Source organism: Mustela lutreola, chromosome 4 (genome assembly GCF_030435805.1).
Source record: "Mustela lutreola isolate mMusLut2 chromosome 4, mMusLut2.pri, whole genome shotgun sequence".
NCBI classification, from domain to species: Eukaryota; Metazoa; Chordata; class Mammalia; order Carnivora; family Mustelidae; genus Mustela; species Mustela lutreola.
Genome location: NC_081293.1, coordinates 72321693 through 72339318, shown reverse-complemented (window position 1 = coordinate 72339318; position 17626 = coordinate 72321693). Strand labels below are relative to the sequence as shown.

The 17626-nt window shown below is 39.6% G+C and overlaps 1 protein-coding gene across 2 annotated transcripts in view; it reads left to right on the top strand.

Annotated features, from left to right (window-relative positions):
• The window catches only part of PRKG1 (protein kinase cGMP-dependent 1), a 1263025-nt gene that overhangs the window by 1197469 nt on the left and 47930 nt on the right, over positions 1-17626 (top strand). For both annotated transcript variants that reach the window (XM_059170234.1, XM_059170233.1), the window contains exon 10: positions 13021-13117. In XM_059170234.1, the coding sequence (XP_059026217.1) occupies positions 13021-13117 (97 nt within the window). The remainder of the gene's footprint in view (positions 1-13020; positions 13118-17626) is intronic.

Sequence of the window (17626 nt, the reverse complement as noted above, 5' to 3'; positions counted from 1 at the left end):
GTCAATTTCATCTCAAAAACATTAGCCCTCCAACGAGTCTCTTTTCCACTGCCATAAAATGTCCCCCTGATGTTAACTGTACCATATTAACAGCATAGTTAATAGATTTGGGTGACATGATGGAATGTTGCAAATACTTTTCATTGGAGCCTAAAAAAGAACATACATCTTCTGTGTACTATTTCTCCTTCTGTTGCTGTTTGTCAGGAAAACGATCAAAATAGAATTCTCTGTCTCTTTTCCTTTATTTTTATCTTCACAAATCACCTCAGGGAATGTTTGTCTCATAAACATTACTCAGTGGGATAAAGACATTGTAAATCTTGTCAGGTCTTTATCAAAGGCATATTTGTGATGATCTGCCAAAGGCAAGAAAGTGGAGGATTTGAAATTGAGCTGCCCCTGCTAAAGGCACACTTAGGAATCTCTGGTCCAGAAGGAGGCATCTGTGGTGTCACCGACCCATTCCTGAAGGAATCAGCAAGCTCATTTGTGCCTCTGGAATGTGGCCAGGTCTTTGTCCTGTTTCACAGTGAGCTGCTCTCATGGTGGCTTTAAAGAAGTAACTCAGAGGGAGTAAGCCCCTAAAAAATGGAAGAGGGATCTATTTGCAGGATTGGATCACTGAGCAGATTCTTGGCAATTCTGATTATGGCACCTGTTCGTCCTCAGAGAGGACCCTCTCTGGCTTTCTCTGCATGCCTCTTGAGTCTCTGTGTCATGCTTTCCAGGCTCTGGATCATGAAGGTCATTGTCTAACTTTGTATCTATTGCCTGACTGGGGCCAACAGCATGATGCTGGATCATGTCTCGAAAAGCTCAGGGAAGACTTGATCGGAAGGACCTAGTCCTGAAACCACATAAGTGTTGTGCTTTTCCTTCGTCTGAAGGACGGCTCATAAATTCCATATCCTCTAAAAGTAATACCTGGTAGAATGGTGGGAAGTTTATTAAATTTAAACTTGAAAAGGAGATCCTCACATAGGCTCGTTTTAAAAGGGCTGTTAAAATGGACTGTAGAAATCTCATGCTTCCTTGATCACGTATCCCATCAATTTGATAGCTCCTGATTCTAAGATGGTTTAGAAATTCGAAGGTGAAAAGATAACATGCACTGCATTGCATAGCAGCAATACAAAGAGTTAACCAGAGTGTAGTAGGAGCACCATAAACCACCAATTAGAATATTTCCAATGAAGAAACTGAGAATCATGTAAAAGAACAAAACATCAACTCTATGACATACTTGTGTATTCCTAGGTTTCTAAATTAATGTGATCTCTGTATGTTAGAGATAACATCCCATTTATCTCTAGTTTGCTGGACACAGAACTCTACTAGCTAGATCCCAGCTGAGGGGAAGAACAGCTACTTGGAGAAGCAAACATCCATGGACAGGAAAATCAGGCAGTTAGTAGTGACGAAAAGTATCAGGCACACCATGCAAACTCCATGAAAGGTAACAATCTTATTATCACTGATTGCTTACAGTTATGTTTCACATGCATTTATCTCATTTATTTTTCACCACAACCTGTGGGGTTGGTTGACTAGTGTGCCCATGAAACAGTCAAAGAAAGCTGAGGTGTGGAGGGATTCTGAAGCCTGTCCAAACTCATGTGGCCAATCCAAGATAGAGCCAGGATTTGTGCAGAACACACAGCTCTGGAGACGTTATTTAATCCCTGATTACATGAATATATTATAGGTACAACTGTAGCAAGTTCGGCTCTCTGGCTTTTAGGGACACAAGATAAGTGTACCTGGGTCAGAAATGGGAGGTAAGATTCCCTGACTCTGGTGAGAGATAATGCTTAAAATCTGAGCAATTAATCTTAAGTATCACATAGTAGGAGTGTGGTTGGGGGTCCTCCCAAGTAGAGGTAGCCACACACGGTTGATTATTGGGAATGATAGCCTCTGAACACTGTACTATGTTCAATAAATTATGCTTTAAATGATTTGGAAGAAGATAATCCATTCTAGAAATATTGATGCCCTAGGTTTTTTTTTTTTTTTTTTTTTTTTTTTTGTAATAGGGCGAGAGATCCATGTGGTAATCAAAAAAGAAAAATTTCGATAATATGGACAATGTCCTTCCTCAGGGAATACCCCCATCCCTCGAGGGCACTAGATAATCTGGGCATCACTATTAAAGAAACAGTTATCCTGGGATGCCTGGGCAGCTCAGTAAGTTAAGCATCTGCCTTCAGCTCAGGTCATGATCTCAGGGTCCTGGGATTGAGACTCACATCAGGCTTCCCACTGAGACCGAGAACCCATTCAGATATTGTGTGTTCTCAGGTGGACATCCAGCGTCCACACTGCACTGCTGATAATGAGTCAAAGCGATGCTCCCGTCACACATGTAGCTGCTTCTCTTGTCACAAGCTCTTGCAAAACCAAATTCATCCATCAAGGCCATGTATACATACTTGTGTATTCCTAGGAATGAGGAAAAAGGAGGTCACAAAAGGAGAATTGAGAGTAGGATGTAGCCAGAAGGTCAATTTGATCTGGAGAAAATCTGTGAGGAAAAAGAAGCCACACATGGAAAAAACATTCCCTAGCTGTTAAACAATATAAAGAATAACCATAATATCTCTGAATGCCCCTTCTCATTTTCTTCATTTTACTCTCTGTTATTTACTGATGATTTAAAAAGGGAGGAAATGACCCAGTCTATTCAAGGGGCTATATACAAAGCAGAGCCAGGAGGTTCATAAAGTAGTGAAATAAATGCATCATTTGTATTATATGCACACAGAAAAATACTCATAACCTAATATTAGAAGAAGTCACTTAGCATTCTAACGGATTGCTCAACGATGCGGTCTTTTAGTGAGTAGTTGTCTTTAAAATCCATTGTTACCAAATAAAATAAAATCCATTGTTACAAGCACAGAGAAATAACCAAGATGTACTAACCCAGAAGTGAAGGTCAGTTTAAGCGTAATTTATTTCAATCAATGGTACAATTGACATGAAATGTGATTGCAAATTAGTTCTAAATGTCCATGACAAGTGAGACATGTACTCAGACAAACAATTATGGTAAAAATTTGGTATACGTGTAGATAAGAAAAGAGGCAGTAATTTGATGGTATCAAGTTCTTCCCTCAGTGCTATAAGAAATGTGTGGGAAGAGATGGGTTTTTACTATTGTGGCCATCAGCATGCAAATCCCAAGTAGTGAATTTTGTCATGACCCTTTTAGATTATTGGGCAGAAAGCTGAGTAGTGTGGACATGTGTGATGCCTTTTGGCACTTACTCCATCCTAAGAGGGGACACATCTCTAAGATAACAATTATGGAGAAGATTACATTTTAATACAGCTCCTGTTGCAATCATTGGTTCCTAGAATGAGATACTGTGTTATAAAATACAGAATTCCTATCTTAGCCAGATGACCAAAGTTTGCACCATCAATGATAGTCCTATCAATAATACTATATATCCTTGCTATCATGTGATGAAAATAGCACTCTACTTCCATAGTCTTCCTCCCAAAAAAAAAACCTATAACCCTAGCAAAAACCATGAGAAAATACCAGTTAAACCCAAATTGAGGGACGTGCTATGAAACACAGACCAGTATTCTTCTGTACCATCAAGGTCATGATAAACGGGAGAAGTCTGAGAAGCTGTGTCAGCCAAAGGGACTCTTCAGAGACAGGACACCTAAATGTAATATGGTAGCCTGGAAGGAAGGCTGGAACAGAAGAAGAAGATTTGGTAAAGTTGCTTTATCGTCCAGTTGTATTGACGGCAACCTAGGACAAGGCCAGATTCTGCCTCCAGGTGGCAGTTACTTGTTGACAAATGCGGGCTATTTCCTGATAAATGCACTGTTACTATTACTAAACAACCTGACAGAGCAAAGTTTTTGTTTCATTTTCTTTTTTCCCACTTAATATGTTCTCTACTAAGGAAAAGATTTACAGGTTTTCCTCCTTTCCAGTATGGGTGGTGTTCTCAAAGGTCACTAGAGAATAATGATTTAGAACCGGGGACACAGCCCCTGTGTTACTGTAAACATGTAATAGGTGTCTGTCACATAGAGACACAAATCAACTGTAGGAGTTCCTTAAAACTCATATGTTGTTACCAGGGTTGGGTTCTTGGGCCCCCCAACATAGAAATGAGGCATACGAGGCTTTATTAGGGTCACAGATAAAGTTGAAGGGAGGCAGAGTGCTGACAGAGGTGAGGTAACCTGGCTTCCCCAAATGGAGAGGAGACTCAGCTTACACAGAGAAAGTTGCCCCTGGGGTTCCCACTCAGGCGCACACTCAGCGATCCAGGATGCTAATGAGGGAAAGGAAAAAAAAAAAAAAACGTTTCATCCTGATTGGCTGGAAGAGCCTTGCCCTGATTGGTCGACAGAGGCAGGTTATTCCCACAACTCAAGGGTGCTTTTTAGAGCGGAGTCCTCTGTTTCCAGTCCTGCAATGTATGGGGCCTATATGGGGCCAAATCCTGGCCTCATCCTGGGTCTGCTCTGTACGAAAGTGGTTTAGCAACACCAACCCACAGAAAGTGCCCTGATTCCAAAACTTTTTTTTTTTTCCCTTGAGGGCTTTTTCGCCTGGTCCCTACCTGTCTCAGTACGATTATTAGTCTTGCTAAGTAACATCTGCATAGACTTGCCTATACATCGTACGGTAAAATATTGCTGTCTGGCCCCAACTCCCAGGGTTTTATCAGCTCTCTTTGTAACCATAATTCTGATGTGAATGCGTAGGAAGAGGGAGCCCCGGTCTGTCACAGTGTGTGGTGCAGTGCATTTGTAGTCCTGTTGTGGACATCAACACTTGTCTTTCCTGCTTGCTGCCTTGGCCAGGGAAGGGGGCTCTCCTGCTTGCTGCCTTGGTAACTGGGAGCTGACAGCAGAACTCCCTTACATGAAAGCTTCTGGTAGTATTTCCTGAAATAGGAGCTCCAGGAGACATGGATTAGAGGAAGAGTGGGGAATAGGACCCCAAAGGAGCAAAAGGGAAAGTGTGTATCTCAGGACACTTGGCATCCCAGATGCCAAGCTGCAAGTAATTTTGTAGACCTGTCTAGTGCAAACCCTTTATTTTACAGAAAGAGAATGTCTTGCTCGGGTCTGTGCTGGGCCAGTTCCTGGTCATTTCCTTTATTATATCCCCAGTGGATTGGGAGGGTTTGTTGATCTAACGTTCTTGCCACACACTGCATTTTACTATCTTTCCTTCTTTGGCCCACTGTGATCATGACCACCGGTCCCCTGTCCCTTAAGTTCCTGGAGAGTCCTTCAGGGATAGAGGGGAAACAGACAGATGCGAGTACACAGCATAGGTTCTAAGTCCAGAAATAAAAGCGGATCCCTAGTGTTTATTTGAGCCCTAACCCTACTGTTCGCATTTCGGTGTTCTGATTCCTTTAAGAGTACAACTGGGACTAATTTTAAGATGAAGGTTAGAGTTCTCAAGTCCAGGGAGGTGGGGCACGGGGCAAATAAAAGAGGTAGAGATAACCATGCCTTCTGCCTTTACCATTCCCATAAGTCAGACCTCAGGGAAGTACCTCTCACCGTCATCTGCGTGCCTCCCACCACTTTGGAAAAATACCCATTGTGGAAACATTCTCATTCAGTTTCCCTGAGGACTCTGTTTGCCATAACCCACATCTCTAAAATAAAAGGTGGGTGAAGACAGTCCAAGCTTTCCCCTGAAATAGAAAAATTTCTTTTCTACCCAAAGACTTTTCTTTATAGGTCATGCTTAGTCTATGTGTTATAATATTGAAAAAAGGGGGGGGTGATTTAATCTTAACCTTAAAATTAGTTCCAACTATAATAAGTTGTACCATATTGCTTAAATATACTCTAAGTTTTACATTTGCCTTTGTTTTTCAAATATCGGAATATTATAAAAACTGTAAAGATAGAATCAGATAGTAAAAAGATCACATGTCAAAACACCTGGCCTGTGTCCCCAAGTCTTTGGGACCTTGGCTAAGTTGCTTACTGTCTCTGGACTTTGCTTTTTATCTTTAAAAGATCAGAGGTTGGGTTAGGTGAACTCCCAATGGTGTCAGTCCAGATCTTGAACCATGTTAGTATCTCCAGACTTCGAGATAAAAATATCTCTAAAGTTGTATGATTCTCTCCTATCTTGCTTAAAAGTAAATTAAGTTTTTAGGAGCAAATGTAACTATGCTGTGATTTGAAACTTGAGCAAATGTTCTAGCCCTACTTCTGCTATTTAATTTCTGAAACCAACCACTTATCAATGATTGGTCTGCCCCACTGAAAAAGAGAAGGAAAAGTATTTGTTATCCCATCTTTACAGAGAATCAGGAAGGATAAATTAAATGAGAGAAATTTAAAGTCCTGGGAAGAAAGGTGCTTTCTAAATGCAGAATATTTGAATTACTATCATTCTTATTATGCAGCAGATATGAGAAATGCAATTTTCCTGTGTATTCCTGGGAATATATTTGAAAAAGAAGTAGAACTATTTCACGACTAGAGTACTCAAAAAAAAAAAAAAAAGTCTGCTTATTCCTGAAAACTACAATTTTTGAAATAGAACAAAGTAATATTATCTCAGATTCCCTAAAGACAAGATTACACTTTCTGGCAAAAATTGACATAATGAAATACTTTATATTCATTAAATTACTTTTAAACTTTTTATTTCTAGAAGTTTCTATCACTGCTGCTTAAAGAAGAGTGACTATACAAACAACTGTCCCTATGTGTCTTATGACCAAGTAACTGAGAAATCATCCCTTTTTGCTTAGAATTTTAGGAATAAGTTTTCTCATGTTAACAGGGACTTCTATAAAATTGGTTTATTTGAAAACCATGATTCTTTCAACAGGAAATAACTCCCTGTTCAAACCTTAAGTTATAAAATGGTTTACTCTGTTTTCCAATGAAGTCAAAAGATTCTACTTTCAGGTTCAGTTATCAATGAAACTTTTAATAGAGGTAAATTAATAAGAGATGAGTTATAGAGTTTAATAGAGGTAAATTAATAAGAGATGAGTTATAGAGTTAAGAGAGACTACTCATTTTTATTTGGGTGGCTGACTCAGCTAACTCCAGACATCTGAGAATCAGGGGAATAAGGAAGGACGTGGACGAACTAACTGTTTGTACGGACACAGAGTTGAAGGAGACCTGCGGTTTAAGCCCAAACCACATTTATTTTAATGTGCAAACATTATTGGTCCGGTTTCCAATTCTACTTTCTCTCTCTAAAGTTGGTTTTCTGGCTGAATTTCTACAGACCTACAAATTACCAAAGGAACCAAGCTTTATGAAATCAGGAACTACTACTGCATAAAGTCCTGCATACCAAATTGTTTATTCACCGGACAGGCAGAATTATATCCTGGTTATTTCATAGATCATGTGTGCATCTTTTGTGCTTTAAGGCTCACTTTCTGAAAGCTCTTATCCTCTTTTAAGCGATTTCTGTATATATTTATAGATTTCAGTGCTCTTTGATCATATAAAAAAGTGGGGGAGTGCCTGGGTGGCTCAGTCAGTTAAAGGACTGCCTTCGGCTCAGGTCTTGATCCTGGGGTTCTGGGATCCAGTCGCACAATGAGCTCCCCCTGCTCTGTGGGGAGACAGTTTCTCCCTCTCCCTCTGCCTTCTGTTTCCCCTGCTTATGCTTTCTCTCTCCCTCTCAAATAAATAAAATTTTTAAAATGTTTTAGAAGATTTCTAGGCATTTATCTAGACATTTAAGGATTCTGACAAATTATAAAATTTATTCTTACTAAATGTAAATTTGTTGACACTCCTAGAAAGGCCCAAATGTTGGCAAAATCGGGACTTGGAGGTACCAAATCATTGGCAGAAGCAGGACCACAAGTCCTTAACTTTTGTTTGTATGCTAGAATGCTCTTTTGTTATTTTTACGTCCAGAGTAGAAGCTAACTGAATCATCTTACTGAAGTTATAGAATAAGAAACTTAGTCATAGATGAGAGTCCATCTATTACTGAAGAATTTCACTTTTATAGATTTCCAAAACGTGGTAAAACTAAACTCATCAAGAAACAAAAATATACACAATAGCAGATGAGCTCGGGCAAAGCCATGGTAACTATTTTGCAGGTGGATTAGGAGATGCTAAGATTTTATGAACTTTATGTGATTTTCCTTGGAGACTTTTAGAGTGGCCTTCTGAAGCAATGTGGATTATAGATGAGTAGGGCTAAAGCAGAAGGGCCACAGTAGCCTTTGGTTCCATTGACTCTTAATTACTGGCATTTGTAACCCTTCTACAACTATCATGTTTCTTTGACTCCTTGACACTTACATTAAAAATACACATGATACAGTCTGCTTTATAAGATAATGCTAAGCTATGACTGCTATTCTAATCTCAAGTTAAAAAATTTTAAGTTCCACACATTTTTGTACTGGCTAGAATCATCATATATGGTTTCCAATAAAGTGAGACGTTTACTTCTTAATAATAATGGTCACTTATCAAGTACAGAGCCCAGTTCTGTGGTTGTGAGATGATGACACCATTGATTCATGGCCCTATGGCAACAGTGGGAAAACGATTATGAATAATGACAACTGATCCTTACTCCATGGCTTTGTGGAATCTAGTAATATTGGAAGTGATGGAAAAACATAAATGATTATTATCTATTTCCTAAAAACAGTGAATGTAATACTGTGAAGATATGTGGTTGTATATGTAGAGAGGCTGAGATGATTTCTGGACTGTTCTGTTTCTAGGTTAGGCATAGACACATTGCTTCTCTCATCTTTACACCTGCTACTTTGCATTTTCATTGCTTTTGAAACTTCTTGGTATAAAGGCAGAAATGAAAAGAGAGAACATCTATACAACTTCATTTCTTTTAATCAGTTCTTCAAAAAAAAAAAAAAAAGTTTAGTATTTCACTATTTAAAGTACCCTATAGATTAGCTATTGTCTTTGGATTCTAATTACCTAGAGCCCCAGCTGAATGTTTTTAGTCAGGACTGTTTGAGAAATGATAAATTACCTCTGTCTCCTTCACCCAACACAGTTAATTTCTTGTTGTATGGTCATTTTTGTGTTGTTGACCTATTTAAAGGTCATATCAAAAAGGGCTTGTCCATTTTGCACTTTCTGAGAAGAGGATCCATTGCTTTCACCCCATACTAAAAAAAATTTAAAAAATAAAATTTGAAATTTAATTATTTTAAATTAAAAAATAACTAATAATACTAAAATAATAATAACAATATTCTTTTAAGGAATCAATATCTCAAACTAAATTGAGGACATTAGAAAACATACTTTCTATGCCTTTCTAGATTTTAAGCAACGAAATGTCATGAACTTTATTTCTTCCTAAAAAGAATTTCCCCTAGCACTTGGCAACTGTGCTTTTCACGAGTGCAGTTTCATAGATGAATTTTATTTTATTTATTTATTTTTAAGATTTTATTTATTTATTTGACAGAGAGAAATCACAAGTAGTCGGAGAGGCAGGCAGAGAGAGAGAGAGGGAAGCAGACTCCCTGCTGAGCAGAGAGCCCGATGCGGGACTCGATCCCAGGACCCTGAGATCATGACCCGAGCCAAAGGCAGCGGCTTAACCCACTGAGCCACCCAGGCGCCCCTCATAGATGAATTTTAGAATTGAATGAGGCTGGGCTTAATTCCTTGGGCCCCATTAGAAATGGGTTCACACACTGACTTCCCTTGGGCAAAATAAATTTATTTAGTAGAACGACATCCATTTACTTAGCCAATTTATTTAGTCTCCTTCCCCACTCAAACTTATACCAACTCTAAAATAAGTAGAACATAACTGATGGATTCAAATTATCTTCAAATCATCCCTAAGTAAAAAGGAAGAAGGAAAATGTGTCTCCAAGTTATAAACAAGTGTAGATAACGGAAAAGCCGTCATCCACAGTTTAAGTTTTTTACAGAGGTCCCTTGCCTGGTGTGATTTCCACCATAATAGAATAACAGAAGTTATTTAAAAACAAGAAGTATACAGGGTCTGTATGATATAACTCTTGTCTGTAAAGAGTAGTCTAAATAAGAAATAAATGCATGCAAAATATTAAGCAACTCACATGTTGGGTGGGAAAGAAAAACTAAAGCACGCTATGGTAGCATTCCTACATGGTTTGAACTCTCTGAGAATCGGGCCCCAACACAGAATGGAATGGAACATCAAGAAGATGTTATCTGAAGGGCTCTTGGCTGGCTCCATGGGTTAAGCCTTCTGCCTTCGGCTCAGGATATGGTCTCAGGGTCCTAGGATCAAGCCCTGGGTCTGGCTTTCTGCTCAGTGGGGAGCCTGCTTCCCCCTCTCTCCCTGCCTACTTGTGGTCTCCCTCTGTCAAATAAATAAATAAAACTTTTTAAAAAATCTTAAAAGAAGAAGAAGAAGACGATGACGATGTTATCTGAAGGGCCCTCAGAATGTATTTTACCAACTGCTAGATTAAAATCACCCACTAGGTAGTATTTTTAAAAGTCACCAAGCCGTATTAGCAAAGTAACTACCAAGGTTAGCAAAATATGATGGCAGTGTTACCAACCTATTTTCTTTAAAACATGAAATATTTTCTTTAATGGTAATTGTGCCTTCAGTGTATGAGGCCATATATGTTTAGGTGAATTTTAATCGCTACAGAGAAAATGTCTACTATTAACATGAGAATTAATATATCCATTCTATTAATGAAAATACCATCAGTAGTTAATCAGAGAGTGAGTATAAACAAAGTCAGGATTTTGCTGTAGAAATGCAAACACTAAACAGCTAAGCTTATGATTTCTGCGTTCTGTATCTGTTTTTGTTTTTTTAGCAATGTTCCTTTTAGTTTGTTTGTTTGTTTGTTTTAAGCTCTGTTAGCCATTACTGGTCATTTCAAGGGGTCTAGGATTAGAGGGCAGGGATCCAGACAAGTTTGTAAGAGCCCCCAGCCCTCTTGGCATGAATACATCACCCCCAGACTCACTGGGCAACTACTGATTTCCCAGGACCATTTTAATCCTCCCTAAAATGCTCCCATGGTATCTGGAATTCCTTCGGCTTTCAGAGAAGTTGGAGCTATAATTCTCAATGCTTGCTATACATCAGAATCCCCAAGGGAGCTTTAAAAAAAATACAGGTAGTTGGGTACTGCCCCCAAAAATTTATGCTTCACTCACTCTGTGCTAGGACCCACATTACATGGTTTCTGGGCAATGCTCAGGTAGTTCTGGGTGCAGACAGGGCTGGAGATCACTAGCCTAGTTTGACAGAGCCCAAGTGTAAGGATTTGGGAGTAACTTCAGGAACTATAAGAACACCACACTTTATTAACTATACAAAATGGTATCAGAATAATCTGAAAGAGTTTACCCTCGTTGTGTCTGAGATTTCTAAGTCTGGCAAGCACATAGGATATTACTCAGAAACAGTCTCATTAAGAATTTGATTAGCCTGCCGAGAAATGCTTGACCGCATACAAACCATGACAGGGTCTGATCCCAACAGATGTCCTTGTAAGCACCTGTTGAAGTGAACTCTGCCACTGGCCCTTTAAATGGGATGGAGTTTTAATTTTCCAAAGTAGTGGACCAGTCGGAATGCTAGAAATGCACATTTGCTACTAATGCCCCTTCTAGTAAACCATCTCCAGAATCACTATGCCAATCTTTTGACTGTGTTTAACGAGAGAAGTCTACAACGCCATCAGGATTGGCCAGCAGCCTCGTTTATGGAGGTTCATTAGAGGGAGTGGATGGCTCAGAACCAGCCAATAATGAACATGAGGTCATTTGTACCCTCTCATGAGTCTGTCAAGAATTGTTTAAAAACCGCAACTGGGGTTGTAACTTGGGGAGAATGTCTAAAACCTCACCTAGAAGGCTGCTTCACGTCTCTTCCAAGTGAAGAGTTTAAATTTTTGTTGGATTACAAAGGAATAGCTAAAATGCTACATGGCTTAATGCCATGCACGCCTGCGGGTGACTCTATCCTGAAACTGACAAACCAGCGGCGTTGGGATCATCCTCTCCAGCACATTCATCATATCTATCTATAGCATAGACCGCGTCAGGTACCGCCTGGCTGAAGGTCATGGGTGGCACAGAACTATCCAGAAACTTCAGTTTGGAGACAGCTGAATTACTCCCTGACCTGACATGAGTGAGAGGGAGGGTCATCTTCACTGTTATGCCTTCCTGCCCTTTCTAAAAATAGTAGGGCTTTTAATAAGAAGATATTTTAAGCCTCTCATATTCACTTGTCTCATCAAGAGAAGCTTATTTTGGCCGCTTGCGTGTGTCAGATGTGCCTGGGGCAGAGCTAGACTTCGGAGCACGGTCTTTGCTCTTCCACACAGCTCTAGTAAGACACTGGCAATCATAAAGGCACTGGGATGACCAGCTGAGAGGCAGTGGGTAAACATAAACAGAGGGGAGACACGTTTTAGGAAGGTGAATATGCTTCCGAAATCCTCCGTTTCAGACATTGGCACATCAGTCCTCTGCCTTTTGGATCTGTTCTAAAACCTGACTGTGATGCCGCTCTGGAGACCTCAGTGATCTTGCTGCTCTTAATAAATTCTGATAGGAGCCACTGCCAGCCTCCGGAAAAGAGAAACTCATGAGAAACCGCCCTCCCAAATCTGAACGGCAAAACCCAAACCGAGCAAAACCCCCAGTCCCCAAACAAAACCAAAAAAGAACCAGCCCAACAATCCGGGCTCGCAAGAAGACGCGCAGGAAAGCCCTGCAATGTAACTCTCGATCTAGTGGCTGGATGTAGCAGTCACATGACTGGCAGGTACCAGGTGCTCTGTCTTACTCTCCTTTGAAAGACAAGTGTAAATCTTGGTTATTCTGCACAACGGGAACCAAACAATTATGCTTGGGAGGAGACACAGACTCTAGAAGCAAGATGGAATTTGAGCAGGTAAACCCTGAGCCACAGTCCTGTCATTCCGCGTCGGTCGTGCGTGGTTCTCGTGTTTGCGCCTCTAAGAAATTTCCATTTTTTCGCATCAAAAAATCCAGATACGAAGCCGAAGCTGCTTTCTTCGCCAACCTGAAACTGTCTGATTTCAACATCATCGACACCCTCGGAGTCGGAGGCTTCGGACGAGTAGAGCTGGTAGGTGATTCTCCTTTACGTGCTCGGGGGGCGGGGGCTTCTCCTACATTTTTCCCTCTAGATTAATATCTCTCTCTAGTCCCTTATCATTACTTATTACTGTTTCTGAATCGGTACCAAATGCTTTCATGTCAGCATATCCGAGTCTGAAACAGGTACAGTGAGTTATATACATCAGCCTGTAAACTGATGACTAAAAGAAAAAAGAAAAACTTTTTTAGAAAAACCTCCTCATAGTAAATGAAAGGTAAATCTATTAACCTAATGAGGAGCCATAATTTTTTTTTCTCCAGCTGGTATTCTGTGACCTCAACTTCCTGAGTTCTGAGCAGTTCTCATCCACTTAGTCACGCACCTACCTGCATGTAAATTTCGATACAGAGAGGAAATGGGATACATATAAATGTTATATGTAGACATGCAGACTATAATACACTATGTAATACATGTATATATAATTCATTTCCTTTATATAGATATTTAAATTTACATTTTGATCATTGTGATTGTAGATCAGGTTGTAGATCGGATAAGTTAGAGAATATGGCTCAGAACTAGGGAAGTAAATAAATGAGTAAAATCTATCTATATTTAATTAAAAATGTTTAATACCTTAAAACTTTAAGAAAATGTAAATAATGTTGTAGTTAATTCTGTGATTCCATAGCAAGCACCAAGTTATAGTGACTATATATATATAGTATATAGTGTGTATATACCCATATTAGATAATATGGTGTGAATATTTCACACACATTTGTGCACATACACAAAGGTTAAGTATTAATGAGGACGATGGGGACATTTTGGTGCAAGTTTATTCATTCAACATATTGCTTGAATGTGGTGCAAACCAAATGGAAGCATAGCATATTGGGCCTTTGAAATACAAGTTTAAGAACTGATCTGTTACATAGACCAGAAAGAAAAAAAATGTATTCTGGTAACTGAGCTGCTGCACTGGGAGATGGTGTAGATATGATCCTGGTTCGAGAAGGCAGATTAATTTCCGCATCTCCGCTGAACCTGGAGGAACCCCTGACACCAGACACCAGTACAGTATGTTAGGAACTCCCTCTACAGTGCAGTAAACAGTTCCTGTTGCCATTGAGGACAAGAGAAATCCCCGGCCCTAAAACCAGATCAGCCCAGTGCTAGGTTTGGTTGTTTGTCCCTTTTTGCTGCAGCTGGGATCCCTGGCTTTTGACAGGCAGGAAAAATGCTGTTTATCTAAACACAAGGCAAGAAAATAACTAGACAGGAAAATTTGAAGCCATGATGGGTTTCGTGGAGTTGGCACTCTGTTTCCGGTGACACTGCTTAGACATGTTATCCGTTAGGCTGCCTCTGACCTGACATCTGGTGTCATAGTGAGAATTTTCGGCTATTGGAGTACAGATCCGGGGCCTAGGAAAAGTTGTTCTTCTGAAATCTGCCAGTCAATGCAGTGTTAGATTTCACTTTCAAGAACTTTGATTTTGTGAGAAAATCTAACTGCTTGTGGAGGTGGTGAAGACTTATTACGAGTGTTGTCTTTGTCCAGGGGTGTTGGGGCACATAAATAGCTCAGGGGGCAGAGGTCCCTGTCAGGAAGAGCATATTGTCAGCTACGTTTATTTACCTGCTTACATGGGTTTCCATCCCTTTTTGAATGAAGAACTAAATGTAGACAGAACTCCCTAGAGGCTGATTTCGTGACTTATAGTTTCTTAAATATCATTTTGTAAAGACTTTGGACAGCAAAATTATTGTTTTGGTTGACCAAGAAAAAATCTACGTTAACCAATTTGCGGGTTCCTAAGGATCCGAGGATATCAAGTTGGGGACCTTTAGGTTACCAGTAAGGTATTTTATGAAATAGAGAAATTTACTCAGGATGTTTGAAATACTGAAAATTGCTCATACACCAAAACCATGTCAAGCTGAAGAATTACATGCCAGGCTGACATTGGAAAACTTCTAGAGACTTCTGTCAAAATGTTTCAGGAGGCACAAACAACTTACCAGAAAATTAGGGACGGCTCAGTGTGGGCATATGAAAGGTGCCCATGTAAAACGTAATTTAAAAAGACAAAAATACCTGTGTGTGTGTGTGTGTGTGTGTGTATAGACATGTGTATAAGCTCCATCGCAGGAGAGAGTCAGGGTAGTTCAGCCTAATTTTCTTTTCATGGATATTCTATTTTACTCTTCCACACAGATGTTTATAGACTAACCAAAACCATCACCTCAGGAATTAATTTTAACTGGAGTCCAGTTTGCAAAAACATTAGATACCTGCAGGAATGATAAATCCATATTGGGCCGCTAGGCACAAGCCATACATTAGAAAAGAGGCACGTGGTTTTAACCTCTGAAGCCACATCTTCATGTCATGTGATTTTTGCCCTTGACCCAGAAACCCCTTGTGAAAATCAGAATATCCAGATTGTGTTCACTGTTGAGTGGGGGCTAGCCATTTAGGTGATGGCTCTTGCCCTACGATTCACCGTCTCCCATTCTTACCACTTACTCACTGCCTGAGACTCTTAACTATTGGGTATGAAAAATATTCTCCTCTGTGATTGTTTGTGTATGTGTTGAGTGAGGCCAGAGCCGAGTCTGGCCTTAGCATACTGTCCTCATGGCGAATAGTGAATTGCCACAGACCTGAGACAGGGGGCAGTAGAGAGCACCTTCAGGCCAGTACCCACGCCTTTCACAGTGGGAAGAGGACCAGGCAGAGCCCTGTTCTGTTGTGATTATAGAACTTCACTTCACTCTCCTCTGAAAATGATACGTGCAAGATCGTTATCAATATTATAGAGTGATATATTAAAAAGTCCTGCTAGACATTTATGGATGAATTTCCCTTATGTATATGCACAGTACCGTACCAAGTATATAAAATGGATATGTTGAACTTACCAATCCTTAGTTCAGCAATGATGTTGATCAGGTAAATGACATGATAAAAACCATAGGGCACTTTAATTTTATAATGGCGTTTACAATTTTATCCCAAGTATAGAAAATAGGATTATAAAACTCTTGAATTGGGTATGAAGAATTAAATTTGAGGTTGTTGAAACCCATTTCCTGGTAGGACTTAGGAGTTTTATTATCATTTGTTATACAGATTAGCTTCATGTTACTTTGCATAATGATATGCAAAAGTTTTCTTAGCGTGTCTTAAATTTTTATTGTTTATCTCAATTTGGGTGAGTTTAGATGCCAGAAGATTTTTCAGGCAGGACTATAACTAAATAGTTCATTGCCAACTTTTGGAGAGGAGAACGTAATTTTGGCGCATAACAGAAACTCACATCATTGTTCAGTGATGAGACCAGAAGCTTGAAGAACTGGTCTTATATGAATGGGAAATCCGCTCTGGAGCTATTAATTCTGTTTTATAAATACTTTTAGCAGAGCTGATTTTAATGAGTTGACTATCAGACATGTCCTATTCACAACTACTACCTCTGAGAAGTCATCTGTACTGGGTTTTTTGGGGTTTTTTTTCCCCTGTTATCTGGCAGAAACCATATTTTCTGACTATTCTTTTTTATTTTGAAGAATGAGCTTTTTAATTTGCTCAGTGCTGCCTGTTTATCTTCCAGAAGACCACATTTCGTTTATAATAGCACTTTCAGCAAAAGATCTCATTTTTTTTTTAATAGATGATTCACTCATTAAAGCAGTAAGCACCACTCTAAGACACGATGGTAATCCCCTTAATTTGCAAGGTATGACTGCAGAATAAGGAGATTGATTTTACCACCACAGATGAAAACTAGTCTCATTGCTCTATGGTCACATTCTTGATTTACTTTTGCTCTCATCCGAGACGTGCTTGCTTTTCAGAACAGATTTGCACAAATCAGCCTTTTTAATCTGGCAATGCTGATGTGGTTGCTTTAGATATTAGATATTTTATGGTTTTATTCAGCAATCCAATGCCTCCTAGACCAGAGCTCCATATTTGGATAAAATATAGGGACCAAGATATGGAAGACATAATCTCTGTCTTCGCAGCTTATATCGTCTCTATTTCATTTGTTATATATTTATGTAGCAAGCTGCCTGCCGGGACATTCAGAGTCTAACATGAAACAGCCCCTGGGAAGGACAGTCATGGGAACTAATAATCCAATAATCAAAGTATGAGCAGCATTTGTGGTGTTGGGCAGGAGGTGGCATCCTAAAACAGAGTTAGGGCATCTACAGAGATGACCTAAAGCATTACAGAACACGCCTGTAAAATGCAACTAACGTGGGCTTGTTTACGGACCAACTGATACTAATCATATTTTTAAAATAGCGATGCCACTTCCTTACTAAAATAATCAGACCTTTCATTTGAACCCTGCTCCATGACCTTCAAATTGGTCCACATCCGGCACATTATTTTACCTTTCTAGTTACTCTGGGAGCAGGAAATGAGACGTGCTCTGCTTTTACTAGAAGGACGTCACGGTTAATGCATATCGGTTGCCTAAGACCATGCAGTCAGTAAAAAGGCTCTTAAAG